We start from the raw sequence: 16,669 nt of genomic DNA on the forward strand, positions 1-16,669 counted from the left end.
CACATAGTAGATTTAAAATCAAATAAGACAATGTACTTTTTTCACAGAGTTAGCACTTATTGGAACTCATTGCCACAGGATGATGCAGAGACCAAAACACACATAACTTTGGGGGGAAAAAAAGAAAAGGACAAATTTATGGAGGAAAAAAATCATGAAGGGTTATTAAGGACAAATGAAGAAGATACAACCTGATGCTTAGGAAATCTGTAAGCTGCAATTTCTACGGGACAATAACGGAGGAAGGACTAGTACATTTGGTTTGGTCTTCCCTAAACATGAAAGTACTGAAGTAATGAAACATTACCTCTTCCTTTCTCTCCTGGCGTCTGCCCTAGACAAGATATTGGCCTGGCTGGACATTTTGGCCTGAGTCAGTCCTTCAGTTGTTAGGTTCTAATTGCCTTTTGTCCTGTTCCTCTCCCCTCACTAAAAAAGGGAGAGCGCTTGGCTAACCTTGCAGCAAAATTGTTTTGTATAGAAATAATGAAACCCAGTCAGCTGTTAGTCTGCTAGATCCTGAACTAGATGATCTCTCGATGTTCCCTCATGCCTTACATTGTTGCAGTTCTCTTCAGAGATTCCAAGCAAGAGGCAAGACTGGAACAAAGTAAATATAGTATGTGGACAAAGCTGCAAAGGATTTGAGACAAAGGATGTGATTAATTTCCTCTAGCTCAAGCATCTCAAAGCTTGATATCTGAACGCAAGATTGTCACCTTCACAGTTAATGGAGATAAACAGATACCTATGCAAGGTGACTCACCTTATCCTAAAGCAGGGATCCAGTAGTCAGTTCATCTAACCTGTCTCAATTCCTGAGACAAAAAACAGTGGAAAACAGACCATTTTCAACATAGATAGAGAAGAACAGCAAAGTACCAGAGGTTACAGAAAACGACTGCTACCCTGCTTGTTAAGTGACAGGGCAGAGAAGAACACTTGCATTAAAGATATCAGATATACGTAAATAAAAAGGTGAAACTCTTTCTTGAATTTAAATGATGAAAAATCTGTCTCGAAATATGTGATTTCTTATATTTGATGTCTTCTATTCAGATCAAACCATTTCTGGTTCTTGCTATCAGCCAGTTGCACCAGTCTCTGAACAAGTGTCTTACTAGTTAAGTTATTGACAGCAACTAAATACAGGTTTCCCACTGTCATGCCTCACAGTGGGGAGATTCAGCTGAGACCAGAGAAGACTGTGAGGAATTCCAGAAGGACCTAAAAATACCCAGCAAGGGCAATAGCATATTTAGAGATAAATGTGGAGCAATGCACATTTGACAGGATAGCTGAACTACGTACAAACTGCTTTGTTTAAACCAACTGCAACCACTTTGAAGACACAACAAGTGAGATTCACAAGTCAATAAAATCTCTTCCTCATTGTGAGGTAGCAAGTAAAAGAAAAATAGAAACAAAACAAACCCTTGAAGAATAGGAAAGAACACCCCAGAAGATTACAAAGGCATGCAGATGAGTCACTGGCATTCCATCTCTCAGAATACTGTATCCAGTTATCATAGTGTCTCAAAAGAATGTGGGGGGAAAAAAAAGACAGAAAAAGAGTCTGCTTGCTACCAAAGGGCAAGTCTACATGCCATGTACTCAGTGTGCTGAACAGCACAATACTTGGTATTGATTTCTGATCAAGGAGTGAGGGAGCAGATGCATCCATGTAGCAGAGAGCAGCACCATGCTGAGACAGTAAATCAAGTTCTGGAATCAATGTAGCCTCGCTAGCTGAGAGAGCTCTGTGTGGTTATGGTAGAAAGCCTAATAGAAATAAGTTAATGTATCTACAGGAATCAGACTGGCCGCTATTTAGTTATAACGAAATGGGAAGGCATATGATTTCTGAATAGTTTAATGAACATTTTCGTCACATTTGCTTTATATTGTGACAACCTCTTCCTCAACCTGAACAATGGAAGATCATAATAGATATTCAAATCTGCCTTTGAAAATGTTGCTGTAAAGGGAAAGGAATTAATCACTTTGCCGGCCACTGCAAAGAGGGCAAGCAGTAATTGGCTCAAATTTCAGTAAAGAAAGCTTAAATCAGACAGCAATAAAAACCAACAAAGGATATCTCCACAATAGATTAAACTGACAGGAAGTTATGGAGTCTTCAGCACTGAAAAAAGAGGAACGACTTTTATGTAATCTATCAGGAGGGACAGAAGTATATTGATTTTGCATTTGGGGTAGGGAGATAGACAACCTGATTTCCTGAAGTTACTTCCCCTTGCTTCTATTGATCTTACATCAGTCATCACTTCCTTTCACCAAGAATGGAAGACTTCACTCCCTTTCACATTCTTTTCATAGAGAAAAAGCTGCTTTCTCCACTACTTCTGCTGCAGAAGATGTTTTCCTGCAGGTGGCAATACACCATCTGATACAGGTAGTGGTGAAGCATATTTTATGAAACTGTCCTCTGCAAAGGAGGAAGCACATCAATGTAGACAAGTACAGCCCACATCTGGAAGAGGGTGAAAGAAGATCTACATAGTTGTGATCACGGAAGTTTACACATGAACAGCCAGTGTTATATGATAGAAGAGAAGAGTTGGGTGAAGAGGGAAAGAGAATAAAGCCTCTCGCCTTCCACCCAGTAACTCTTCATTGAGTATTAGCATGTCAAAAGACAAGTATTTCCACAGTATGTACAGTTAGACCATAAAAGCGATAGAAATCTCGTTAGAGAAAAGAAAGGACTGAACTCACTGTTGCGCTCCTCTGTTTAACTTCTTGCAGAGTTTTAATGGGGGGACTCCATGTTTCTTCCGGTAGTCATTGTGTGCTTTCAAGACCTCTTCAGCAAACTGTTTGGAAGCTGAAATCACATTAAAACAAACAAACAAACACACACAAACAAAAGGAAAGGTCTGTCAAATAAAGACATCAGTTAAAACAGAAAAAGCCTGCCCTTAAGACTGTGAAGCTAGTGCATGTTGGACTGTCTAGTGGAAGAAAGAAGCATAGCCCTTTCGTTACCTTCATGAGTAGAATGGAATGAACCATTGAACCATTAAATGCCTTCCATCCAAGAACTCTAAACGACACTTCAAGAGGGATAGTATAGATCCATTAAAGGCTGAAGAAAAATGTAAACCTTATTCCCTTCATCAACAGCAAGGGACTTCAAGGTTAAATATGACAGATTTTCATTTTAAGATTTCTTTGCACTGCATGACCATTGCAAAAAAGTCTCAAAATAAATTAGAATTAGGTTCTTTGAGAAGATGCATTAGAAAGGTTAGTTATTTTCCTTTTATACAAGAATTTTCTGCATTCATCAAGATATCATCTAAAAAAAATGGAAATATTAAAACATGTAGAGGAATGCAAATACTTTGAAACCCGCACCATTCTTATTAGTTATATAGTACAATTTCTTAGAGAGCTCAAAATACACCTCCTTTCAAGACAAGTAACTGTCACAAGCAGCAAGTGGCAACAAAGGAAATAATTGCTATGGAAGATTTTTTTTCTGTACTAGGATGTATTTGGTAAATATATGAATTCTGAATTTATTGCAAAAGCTTTAAAAGAGCTCATGTTTGTACTTTGGCAAACCTGGGAATTTCAGTAGCCCAAGGCAGAAGACAAGTAGCAAGTCACAGTGACAAATCAGAAGTAATTCATTTCAACAACAATTTCTTGTCTCCTCCCTTCACACTTTCACAGAACTTCCCCAAACTTCACAGAAAAAAATCTTTCCTAAAGCTGCCTGTGGAGTTTTCAGCTTTAAGAGAAATTTGTAATCTGAAGCAGGGTGTTGCAAGAGAGGGGAGGTATGGATACATCTTTAAAATACAAAGATAGATTTCACTTTCTCTGTACTGCTGAAGCTTCTGAACAGGCCAAGATATATTCAAATATCAGCTCTGCATTTACAGTGGACAGATTCCTGCATTTAATAATGATTTATTAGCTCTGTTTTTGAATATCCTCATCAGCAGGATTCCCATCACTTTGCTTGTAAAATACTTTCACAGCCCTGATAGACCTGAGAACTGTCTAGACAATTTTTCCCATTATTAACCTTACTTTTCCCAAATTCATTTCAATACTCCTGATTCTAACAACCGTAATCAGTAACTCATAGGGCATATACTATTCTGTTGTTTTTAATGACGTGTTTTCCTCCAATGTAGCTGTCAATTCACATATACTGTTCTCATAACATTTTCCGAAGTATTTACCCAACCCACAGTTACACTTCGAGCCATTTTCAGAGTTCTCTCTAGTTTCCCAATAGCTTTCAGATAATATGGTGCCTAGAGCAAGTTCAATATCCAAATACACATAGAAAGCCATTACTGTTTCACACAATACTTTATAACTTTTGGATGCAGTCTGAAGTTGGACTGATCTTTTTTGGGTGAAAGTGTTAGTACAGACATAGATCTAACATCTTCTCCATCAACATGCTTCCAGGCTAGATTCTTCGGTATAAATAAGGTGTCTAGAAATTAAGCAGCAGGAATTTCCTTCAGTGATAAGAGATCTGCCAATCACCTCTCTATTCCTACGTTTTCCTTCCCACATCCCACCTTCCCCTTCAGTTTTAATGAGTCATAATGGGCACACAGACTGCATATAAGATAGAATAGGTACCTCCACTTTGGTTCTTAAAAATTGATAAATCCTTTTGCTAACAAGTCTGTGCCATCATTCTTATTATGATTGCTGCTTGCCCACAGATTCCACTAGGCCAGAAGTCTTAAACCTCTCATCTGCTGCCTCACAGGGGAACACTGTCTACTTGCAAGGCTTCTGTCACAGGTAACCTGTGAGAAAAGCAAACCTACAACCACAGGGCTTAACTTCGTTGTGCTGGGGTTCATATCCACAGCAGGGAAATTTTAAGACAGCAGGCAAATCAAAGAAGTTGAAATACAAGACCTTAAAAACTGCATCACATGCTTCAAGCTGCATTTTTCTGCACAAGATCACCTTAAAGGTTGTGTTTGACGTCCCCTAGGTTTAGTGTCTCATCTGCTCAGCATTAAATAGTGGATAAACAATCTGACCTGCAAGGGTGAAAGGTTTATTTAAATGATTTGTTTCCGATTACAATAATTAAAAATCAAACTCTGGAAAAAAAAAAAAAAAAACTTAAAGTCTACTGAAATGCAGATTTTGTCAATTGTCAGTTCATCTATTAACGGAAATATCTAGAAATCCAGTTCTGTATGAAGATTTCGACTTGCAAAGACCAAAAAGTTATGGACATAACTGCCAGCTTCTTTAAGCCATGGCAGATACAGCTTTGCTGTGCCTTCAGGTCCTCCATCTTTCTCTTCCCTTCCCTCAAAGGTGGTTGCTACAGAGACATTTATCTATCATGACTCAGGCTCCTGTGCTAACCTCCTCTCTCTCATGTGCTGGTTCTCAGCACATCTCAGCCTCATCTTCAGCTCTTTTCTTCTCTCAGCTTGGCTGAACTGAATTAACTGAACATGCCTTCCATAATACTAGCTGCTTTCCATCACCTTTGCAGCCATCAGCTGGTCCTACAACACTAGTCTTGTAGAACTGCAAGATGGCATGTGGAGAAAGGGGTAACAGTGAAATACTCCACAAAAAACAGGAGACCTCTCCATTCAAGACCTAAACAGCAGAAATGCTGTTGGTAGCCCTTAATTCACCACTTGGGAGCCACAAAATTATTCCAAGTATACTCTAGACTAGCAAAAATATCACACTTTTTTTGTGGCTAAGTATCTACTCCAATGATTCAATAAGGAACACAGTACTGATTTCTAGAAGTATCATTATTGTCTTCTCAGCAGCCTCTGTCCTATGGCTTAATCTTCACAGGCAATTTTGTACTTTCCATACACACTAAGTTTTTCTGCTTAGTCTTCAACAGATAATTAACATACAATACAGTCAACAAAAACGGACCTAATGCAGAATTCTACAGAGAAGTTTTCCATGATATCTCTCTCAATTCACTTTTGAATCATGACACAGACCTCAAATTTTCACCCTACGTGCGCAGGAAAATAGAGATAATGATCCCACCTTTCAATTTTGCTCCAAAACAAATACTCAACGGTGTACCCACATAATGGCTACAGCCATGTTTCTGAAGCAGTAACTTAAACATAAGACCCACTACTTTGGAAAGATGTAAATGCAAAAAGTTGATGCCAACAACTTTGGTGATGAAACACATCTTATACAGAATGCCTCATATGATTTCCACACTTATTTCTGCCCTTAACACAAGGAAGAACATTACTTATCTGAGCAGAAAAACCCAAGTGTCAGAAGACACGGAGTGGCCACAAATGCAAAACAGACAGAAAGTGCATGAAAAGGTAACTATTTAAACACAGAGTACAGCTCTAATACTGAAATACCTTCAGTCTCACTTGACTGTGCAGAATTGCTCTACATTTCTGTTATCAGACAGTAAGGAAGTGTATTTGCTGCCGTCTCCTTCCACAATTTTTCATATCGCCAGCAGAACTTTCTTTGTGATAAAATTCAATAAGGGTATAGGAAACTGCAAAATAATCATATCAGCAAGTTCTCTATTACCTCCTAGATAACTGAAGATGCCTCTATTTTGACAAACTTCTCAAAGTATATTAACAGATCGGAAACAAGCAAAATTCTTCAGTAAAAGTCATCTCAGCTTCTAATGACCACATTCTCATCTATACAAAGTCCTTCTAAAAGATTTTTACTTTAATTAATATTTATTAAAATTACTTATTATCTTTGTCCTCATTTGAACTTACAAAATAGGATAGCAGAATCTTTCACTCTCTGACAATAACGTTCCGTCAGTGAAGAAGTGATGGACATTTAATTGATTCGAGAGAGGCTAAATAATGAGTTATGCCTCTATTGCATTTTAGACTTTACACTTCGATTGAAAAAAAAAAAAAAATCACAAAAACTCCAGGATGGTCTTACACTACGTGGCTTCTGCAATGCCCCAAGGATTGAACATTCCATGTTTCTTATTCCACGTATTTGATTGGATCTTCTTGCTCCCCATTAGATAGTAATGTCTTCAAAGACTGGCCCTTAATGCTATTATTAAATATGTCATTCAGGAGCATGGACTTGACAGTCTAATTCATTCATTACTTAAACCCACAAAAACTGACTTCCATCCATGCTAAACCCCACTGTACTCTTTAAAAAAAATGCCTAGTTTCTGGGAAACATACAGAAGAAACAAAAGCACATTTATATCTTGGAAGGAGAAAAAGAGAAAATGATGCTATATTCAGAAATTATATCCTGCTTGGGGTTTCTTTGTTGTCTTCTACAATGTTGACCCAAGAATTCAGTGAAGAGGCAACATCTCCATCCCATACAATGGGCATTTATGGGACATATTGTACTTATTGGTAAACGACTGAATTATCCTATGATCCTTTTTCAAGTCAGCAGAGAAAGTAGTGCTTAAAGGCATGAAAGGAACTGCGGGCTATAATTAGACACAACTTTGAATGGAAGTAGTTTCCTTCAACTTTCTTGAGTTTATCAGGCTGCTCAGAATAGTCTTTCTTTCAGCTCAAGAGTGCTTTCCACACAGAGGGGATTCTTTGATGTCCTTCATCATTCATTTTTGCCTTACCTTTTCTTATACACTTGCTTATTACTGGAATGAGCTTCAGTGTAATAGTAAGAGGTTCAAGTTAATTGAACCTGTTGGACAAAATCCCACTCATTCAATTGTGGAGAGAAAACCTCTCCACCAAACTGGCAGCTTACTTAACTTCACATTATCTGTGCCAAATGGCATAATACACAGTTCTCCATCATACTCAATCTGAGACATACTCTCTAAGAATACAAAACTGCTGGTGTAATAACATTTCAGTGACATTAGGCATGTCTCTATTTGATTGCAAATCTTATTCTTGTTATAATAAACACTGTTTATTACTTCCTCACTTAAGGCCTTTTATCAGCTGTAGGCAATAGGCTCCCTGATTGAAAAGGAACACCTGTTGAACTGGAAACTGCACTGCTCTGAGAGGAAGTGGAGTCTTTTGTGATATAAGCATAGAAAGAAAAAACATAAGGCTAATTAGCACTGTCCTGGGAACTGACAAAACCAAGTTCACTTTCCTTTGAAAGGGAAAGAGGGAAAAAAATAAAAAAAGTCCTATGCTTATAACCCCCTTCCTCTCCAAACAGTCAGATCAATGAACCTGTCTACAAGTTTTCTTCCACAGAGTGGTCACTATGCATAGTGAGTAGTCAGTTACAGCCCTATATCTAGAGAAGTCAGTGCGGCTTTACATATGATAGATAGTAAAAAGTACAATTTTTACTTATATTCTACCATAGAAGACAGATAAATACTATAATCAAGCTACACATGCAGGGATAGTCTCATTCAAGGAATAATGTTGTAATGCAACACTGAATGCCTTAGCTAAAGAAAGGACTGGAAAACTCTGGCAGACTGTTAAAAGGGTTAGCAGCTGACTTTTTAGAAAGGCTAAGGAGACCCTCTTATTAGTAGGGCCTTAGACTCTTAAATCAAACTGTTATGGCATAAAATTCCTAGGGCTCATGCTTCCAAACAGGAAGCCCCATGAGACATGCATATGTCAGAGTTGACCATACTGCAGGAGGAGAACACTAAGCAAACATTTCCTTTTCTTCTCTTCTCTTCCCAATGTCAGATCTGTGAAAGTTTCTAATTACACTAATTTACAAAAAAATAAGGTGCAATTGTATTCACAAATGAGTATCATCAAAACCAGACCTCCCTACTTCCAACTACTGCAATGGCATGTAGATGCAGCATGATGCTACGCTCCTCCACAACGAGGAACTCTAGCCCTTTCTAAGATATCAAACACATTTGGATGTGTTGACTTGAGTAATTTTTAGTGGTGACTTATTTACATTTTGGATGATACATTTTCTAGCACTCTCAGAGATGTGAATACAGTGACCAGCAATAGAGAGAACCTTGTTGGTACCCAGTGCCTATTTTACTTTACATAGCACTGTAGCTGACTTGTGCCAAACCAAATCTTGGTAAAGAACATCACACTTCTGAGATATGCTCTGCCATCTTCTATCTCTACCATATATGTTTCAGGGCAGCCAAATCTGAACTAACTTTAATCTAATTAGTTCCAATACTCTCATACCTTGCTTTTGTGCTAAGCACATCCAAGCTAGTAGGGCGTGCTCAAAGTATGCTTATTTATCCACCTCCCCGAGGTATGGAAATACAGCCTTTGCATCACCTATCTTTTCTGATTACTGATAAAAGGTACATAAACTCACCCATCCAGCAGTTCAGTCCAGGCAGGGAGTCAGAGGGAGCTTTGGTTACTCACACTTACTCTCAACTACATCATTTCATTCCCTCCCCTCTGCTCAAACTAAATCTTAGTTCTCATGACCCAAGAGCTTGAAAACAAAATTCTTATTTAAAATACCAAATAGACATACAATTCCCCCAAGGAAGATAAGACTCCACCTACACCCCAAAAATCTTTTAAATTTCTTGTTGCTTCTGCAGCTCCTTTTGCTTATGCACTAGCCCAGTGCTTGGGAGTCAAGGAAGAAAGTGACTGCAGTATATACAAGGCCTACACCCAGGACTGCCACTCCAAACAAGAGCCTTTGCATCTCTCCAGAAAGCCAATGCCACACCTTCAGCATTATGTCATGGAGATCCCCATCCTTTGATGGGGTATGCTCTCATGTGACCTGCCATGGGGGCTGTTCAGGGGAACATAACCCTCATGGACACAAGGACTCATGCAATAGAACTAAAAAAGTTAAGAGGTCTGTAATACATCTTCCTAAAGGAAAATTCAAAACCAGATTACACCTTGTAACAGTGTTTCCCAAATCACTTGTTGTGGATCATTTATTAAGAATCCAATACCTGCCAATGGTCCACAGAGTTAACTTTAAAATGACAAAAACATAGGATATAAACTAAACATGTATTCAATAATTTCTTAACATCCACCTATCACAAGCTATCATGAGAGCTTTCCCTCGGAAAATAAGTATCTCTGGGTACTACTACGATATGGATATCTTAATCTCTATATTTGTACTTAGGATAGGGTACAGAGACTCCACCAAGAGATACAATGCATTTCAGCTGGACACAATGCCCAGCTTAGTGCTGGGCAGAGATAGCCCTCACAATCTAAATTAGAAGCTGCCACTGCAATGATGGCATGGCAAGGCTTCAGAAGGACACAGTTACTTACTGTTCCTTAAAACATCACCCAAGGAAGATCATACATCTCTGTAGCAATTATACATAAAGGCCACATGATTTCTATGCAAACCCGAGATTCACTTTGCTAAGTTCAGTTCAGTCAACATTAAATAATATTTGTGGTAGCCTTAGATAGGCTTATACTGCCTTCCTTCAAAACACCCAGGATATTTCTACCATCTCTTAAAGGCTCACACACACTTGCACAAGAGCCAAGTCTGAACCAGAATTATTAGTCACGTACTTGGCCTTACCTCATCCTCCTCAGTAGGGCCACACAGCCCAATTCAGATATAATTCCTGTTCAGACCTTCGAAGACTGGACAAAACTTGCTTACATCAGCCTGTAAAAACATAATGTAGATATGCTCCAGCTAATCTTTTGCAGAGCAGAGGGGCCTTTATCAAAACAGCTATCTGAAATGTCCTTCTGGTCTGTGGAAACATGCAACAAACAACTTAGCAATTACGGCCAAGAAACTCACTTTCCCATTTTTTTCCCTGTACATAGAGCAATAATTACAGTAAATTCAAACCCAAACAAGACAGAAACTATCAGTTGTACTAAGAGAAAGCTATGGCGCTGGGTTGAATGTTTTCACTGAATTTCTGTAACAAATTTTTTTTCATGCTTAATTAGATCTTTTTTTTAAAAAAAAAAAGAAAGATTCAGAGAGAACTATCTTGGGAACTACAGACTACTACATTTGATCTTATTTTTTGTGAGCCCTGTGATGTTTGGCTCACCATCCTTGAGCATTAGGAGTTAATACTACCAGTCTAACACTACTGGGGAGTCACCACTATTGCAAAGAATGGCGGCTATGCAAGAGGCCCTTACCTGCATTCCCCTCCTCTCCCCTGCCCAGCCTGTGATTATACAGCAGATAAGTAAAAACTAGGCCCAGAATATGCCAAACTCTGATGCCCTCCTAGCAGATTTTCTGTATTTATAATCCTTGAACCATGTATTTAGCAACTTATACACACAAAAACTGGAAAAGTATGGGGTTTAACTGAACTGATTCAGCTGATTTTTGAAAGTCAGCTTTCGTGCTATATCTCCAATTCAGTTCTTTACAACAGAAGTAGACAGTAAGTGGCATTAATGATAAATTCTGCAAATGTCCTAATGTTACCACACATGAATGTTCTGTTGCTACTGGTTATTCATTTCCTTTCTCCCTGCAGGCTCAGTAAAAACAGTCATCACAAAGTGTATTGTCATTTTGGCACCCGGAGTGTAACACATTTTCAGAAAACGAACAGATCTTGTCTCTGGTAAATTTGTGCTTTTGTTAAGAACTGCTACAGCTGCCTCAGAGTGAGATTCAAGAGCACAGGTTCTCATTTTGCATCCACAGAAGATGGAGTTCAGTACAGAAAATACTCCAGTCCTTTTTACTATGCTTCAAGATGGATCTTTAAAGTTAAAAACCAGCACATTCTTCTAAGGCTCGTTAAAAAACAAGGAAAATTGCACTGAGTTTGGCTCCTGTCTCTTCTTTTTTCATAAAAAGCCTTTTTTTGGCCTTTATTTATTTTTGTATTGACTCAGCTGGCAATATGAAGGGTAACTCCCAGCTATTTCTCTAGAGCCCCACCCACGCAGACAGGAAAAAAAAAGAAAATCAAACACAAAGAAGATACTCAATATTTACTGAGCCCTTTCTTGCCTCTCTCTGATAGTGTGCTCCACGATACTCTGTAGCATATGTATCTGTTTAGCATACATATCAAGCATACCACTAGTCAGAAGTCAGAGCGACTCCCTGGCCACTGCCTCACTTGGTTTTTAGAGAGGGAAAGGTCCCTTCCCCCAGCATGAGGAGCTGGGGGAGGGGCAGAAGGAAATGAGACTTTCTGTAGCCTTTTTCTGCCACCTTCCCAGCCTCCTCTGAGGCTGCAGCAGCAGCAGCAGCACCAGATCCTAGCCATCCACTGGCACGCAGGAGCAGAGCCCGGCAAATCGTTAACAGCTGGCCTCGCGGCCGTCCCCTCCACCTCCATGCTGGAATGGCTCTGCATGGTGGGGCCCCCTGGGCACCGCACAGCTGAGGGGAGCCAGGCCCTGCCACAGTGCCCATCCTAGCAACCGGCAACACCACAGGGCAAGCTCATCATCTGCTCATTTCCTGTCAGAAAATGCTTAGTGGCTCCTTCAGCCTGGGATCTGCTGGGTGGGAAGCCTGCACCAGCTGCTAGTCCAACCTTGGACTCCAGGAGACCAAACGCCTCCCCAAAAGACAAGACTGGTAGGAAGCCTGGGGGAGGGGGAGATCTCTATGCTCTGCTTAAGTATTTGCAGGAGTTGTCCCCACAGAAGTCGTTTTTCTAAACCTAAGGAGGCAGTTTCAGTACGAGGTTGGTTTTAACAGCCTGTAGCTTCCAAGCAAGAAAGCTGAGTCGGAGGTATGAATTTCTGGAAACCTCCTATTTTATTAAATGAAGCAAAACCAATGCAGAGTCTCTAGCTGTAACAGCTGCAAAGAACATCGCTTCAAATATAATCCAACATCTAATAACAACACATTATTAGGGAGCTTTTATCCAAATGCGTTCAAAGGCCTTGGAGATCCAGAACAACAGATTTGTTTGCATGGGGATACTAATTATACCCTAAGACAGATTGATTGAAGAAACAAAGTTAAAGAAACTTATCTGCATTATTTTAAAAGTGTGAGTGGACCGTAGTTGAGGTGAATTAGGGTGCCCTTAGATTCACACCTTCAGATAATTTTCCTTTTTTTCTGATCCCAGAGAGAAGGCAAGGGTGAACGCTCTGTATGGAGGATATTAAGACATCAGACAGGTCCCAGATTGGTACATTTCCATACAGCCTAGTATAGAGAAATCCTCCGGCTCCCATTTTGTGTCCTTTAGAGTACTGCAGCAGAAATATGAGCAATTTTACCCAACACATAAAGGAAGCTGTGCTTGTTGAATGGGTGAGAGCAGCCACTTTTAAAGCAAACAACACTGAATGACCTAGGAGAGGAATTCAAAGGCTTTAATGCAATGGAAAGGGCAGATGGAATTTAGTCAAAAAAACAATCATCAAGACAGGATTTCAGTTTTATGATTCACCCAAAAAACCCCTCAACCAGCACATAACAGTCAGAGACAATTACCTGTACCCAGTTTACTATTGATTTGAAAAGCATGACACATGCAACAGAAAAATTTTAACATGCACTTCGATCTCAAACTCTATTTGTATAGCAACTAAAATAAGCAAAAACTACCCAAGCCCTGGCAAAAGAAATTTCTAGCACTGTTGCTTTTAATTTTGGAACAAACAGCTGATGTTCAGTTATGAATGTGAGAGGGGGAATAACAGTTTAGTGAAACAGTCATTGCCTTATGGCTGTATGAGAAACATGCAAACTGAGACTGCACATACACTAATACAAGAGGAAATTTTATTCAGTCTGAGATTGAGAGGGGCACAATATAACCTTTCCACTGCTTTTATCCAATTAACACTGCTAATGCAACATACAGCTGCTAGATTTATCTGATATTTGTACTTTTTATGCTATCAGCAAGGAAATAATGAACTTGACACTTCTGAGTGACTATTGCTATTTAAATTTTTATTGTAAAGTTATGTACTGAAGGCTAATCCATTTGAAAAAATCTGCAGCTGCCAGGGCAGAGGGCTATAAACACAGTGGCGGCTATATGGTGCTTAGCCTGGTTTGGGTGTTGTACAAGTGCTACATACTGTTCCAGGAGTAAGTCCTTTAATAATGACATTTTCAGAAAGGCTCAGAACCTGTTTAGGATGCTTTTATTTATTTTTTTTTTTTAAAAAAAAAAAAACACATCCCACACACACACGTCCAATCTGAGGCCCATTAAAGAGTTACCTAACAAAGACTTTCATCAAGTTTCACTGGAAGAGACTCACTTTTTTTTTTTTTTTTTTTTTTTTTTTTTTTAAGTGGAAACAAGTACTTGATTCAACTGAACATGTCCCACACATACTGCTTATGTACAGGTCAGATACACTATGCCAGCAGGCTGTGATTTGCTATGCATATAAAGTCCCAACCACATGAACAAAAAGTAGCTATCCAGTTCCAGCACAGCCACAGTAGATGAGCACAGATTTTCAAACTACTGTCCTTTTGTTTGACAGTCAAGAATCTCATCCAGACCCCATCAGACCCAGAAAGAGATCATAACTCTAACAGGCCTGAGACAAACAGGGCCAGAGGGCATGAGCTCCCTTCTTCAGGCTTCTGATTTATAAGCAACTTCAGAGGGGTTTTCCTCCATTTATCACATTTGAAGCATGCCAGACCTCCACACACAGACAAAGAATGGCAGCTGAGGAAGGAGCCAGGTTGCAAACCATCCAGCAGAGATGAGGGAATCCACTGCCTTTACAATAACTCTCATAGCTCTGGAGAAACCCATGAACTCACCAAAGTTACAGACTGTACTCAGTTAAACTGTAACCAGATGTTAAATCTAAGTCCTTCCAAAAAGGAAGGGAATAAAAATGTTAATCTCTATTCTTCGAAGAAGCCTTTTGTTGCCATCTACAATGTAGGTAAGTTTGGCCAAACAGCTAGTGATAATGTAGTTTTAAAGCTGCAGTGCTTGTAATTTTTCTTTCTCTGAATGCTGTACAGTTAATTCATACAGCAAAGCTTTTATCAGCTACAAAATGTAAACCATATATAAAATACAGCTACCTCTACATTACAGAGGTTTAGGATTTTTAACCTAACGATTGCATTTCACTGTGTCATAAAGAAAGCTCCTCCCAGATTATACCATGCACAAATGAAAGCAGCTTTCTCTGAGCAAAGCCACTAACATTTTAGTAATGCTTTCAGAGCACAAAACTAGGCAATGGCATTGTGAGAACATACAGCCAACTGCACCAAAGTACTTGCTCACCTGATTTTCCCATGACCAAGTTTTTGATTGTCACCTGATGCCTCCTGTCTTGACTTTCTCTGATGAGCACTCTGGAAATGAGCTGCTGTAATTTCAGTGCAACTTCAGCCTTCTGCCACTACCGCTGCACGGAACTCAACAGAACGAAAATTGTAAACGCCCCTTTTCACTAGTCGAACAAGCCTGCCGATGCCTTATAAGGAATACCGACACTTCTTTTTTTTTTTTCTTGAAAAGTTCCTATTTGGGGTCAGGAACTATTTATCCTCCACAGTAACCAAGCAGCTCAAAAACACCATATGGTTTCACATACCAGTATAGTTTAGTAATCATGAATATTTTCTGATAGAGTATGCTGCAAAAAAAAATTCCTGTTGACAAATAAATATGCTGCCACAGCAGGTACAACCCAAAAGGCTAATTAATATAGTTAAATACTTTTGAAAGTTTCACTGAATTATTGTATGTAAAGGTAAAACAGGCAAGTGCTAAGATAGTTTAAAGTATAATTACATTTTATGCCTCCCTAAAAGTCATTTTGGTAAAATAAAATCTGTAGAACATATTAATAGAAGGCATGGGAATGCAGGATATGATTCTTCAAGTTAGACAGGAACTGCATTGATGGTTTATTTTTTGTAAGTTTGATTTGTGCATGCCTTACTCTGTCTATGCAAACACATTTTAAGCTTTGCCACTGCTGGGTTCACATCGTATCTAATACCTCAAACCGCACTGACAAATACTAAGCTACTGAGTATGAACATCATGCCTTGATACTTTCAACCTCAGAAGTGCTGCATCCCTCCAAATGATAACTCAGGTATTTGTCTCCTACTTCCTTCTTTTACATCATCGTAAGAAATCATCCAAGGTTAATATTTCCTCCCTTTTTAAATAATACATTTCAAAAATTTCAGGTACTACTTGGTTTTGTACCAGGTCAGCTGGCTCAGCCCCTAGTCTGCATATACTTATGCACGTGCACCACTTTATTCATGGGAAGGCTCTAAGGAATTGAAGCTCCCTCTTCAATTAATTCACCACGAGGCATTTGCAATCCAGCTAGCTGCTGGCTGTTCCATGCAAAAGGCTGCATACCAAAACAGGGGACAGGTCATGGGGAAGACAACTTCTAATTACCCAATTTTTTACCTCTAGAGGATGAGTTCCATGACGAAAAGAGAAATGAAAACTCAGGAATAAAAGATACTGGTTTTTTTTGTTTTTTTTTTTTTTTTTTTTTTTGTTTGTTTGTTTTTTTTGTTTTTAATAGCATCAGGTGGGGAAGACAGCATCCCTTTGCCAACAACTTGTTCCTGAGATTACTTCATTGGCAGTGCTGAAGTTGCCAGGCTGAGTGTGTGTCATTATCTCACACCCTATCTAGTTACTCAGAAGAGATGTGTAGGTAACTAATCACCACCTGGAGGGGAAACCACAGGGTGTAAAAGCTCAAATTAATTTTCACAACAGCCTGACACTTGCCTTTGCTAGTAG

At 39.2% G+C, this 16,669-nt stretch overlaps 1 protein-coding gene across 4 annotated transcripts in view; it reads right to left on the reverse strand.

The window, feature by feature from the left end:
- GLIPR2 (GLI pathogenesis related 2) overlaps positions 1–15,308 on the reverse strand; it is a 46,355-nt gene extending 31,047 nt beyond the window's left edge. For all 4 annotated transcript variants that reach the window (XM_062569746.1, XM_062569749.1, XM_062569748.1 and 1 more), the window contains exons 1-2: positions 15,170–15,308; positions 2,737–2,845 (exon numbers count right to left, since the gene is read on the reverse strand). In XM_062569746.1, the coding sequence (XP_062425730.1) occupies positions 2,737–2,845; positions 15,170–15,182 (122 nt within the window). In that variant the 5' untranslated portion in view covers positions 15,183–15,308. The remainder of the gene's footprint in view (positions 1–2,736; positions 2,846–15,169) is intronic.
- Between the last annotated feature and the right edge of the window lie 1,361 nt (positions 15,309–16,669).

Source organism: Rhea pennata, chromosome 2 (assembly GCF_028389875.1).
Source record: "Rhea pennata isolate bPtePen1 chromosome 2, bPtePen1.pri, whole genome shotgun sequence".
In the NCBI taxonomy this organism is placed as follows: Eukaryota; Metazoa; Chordata; class Aves; order Rheiformes; family Rheidae; genus Rhea; species Rhea pennata.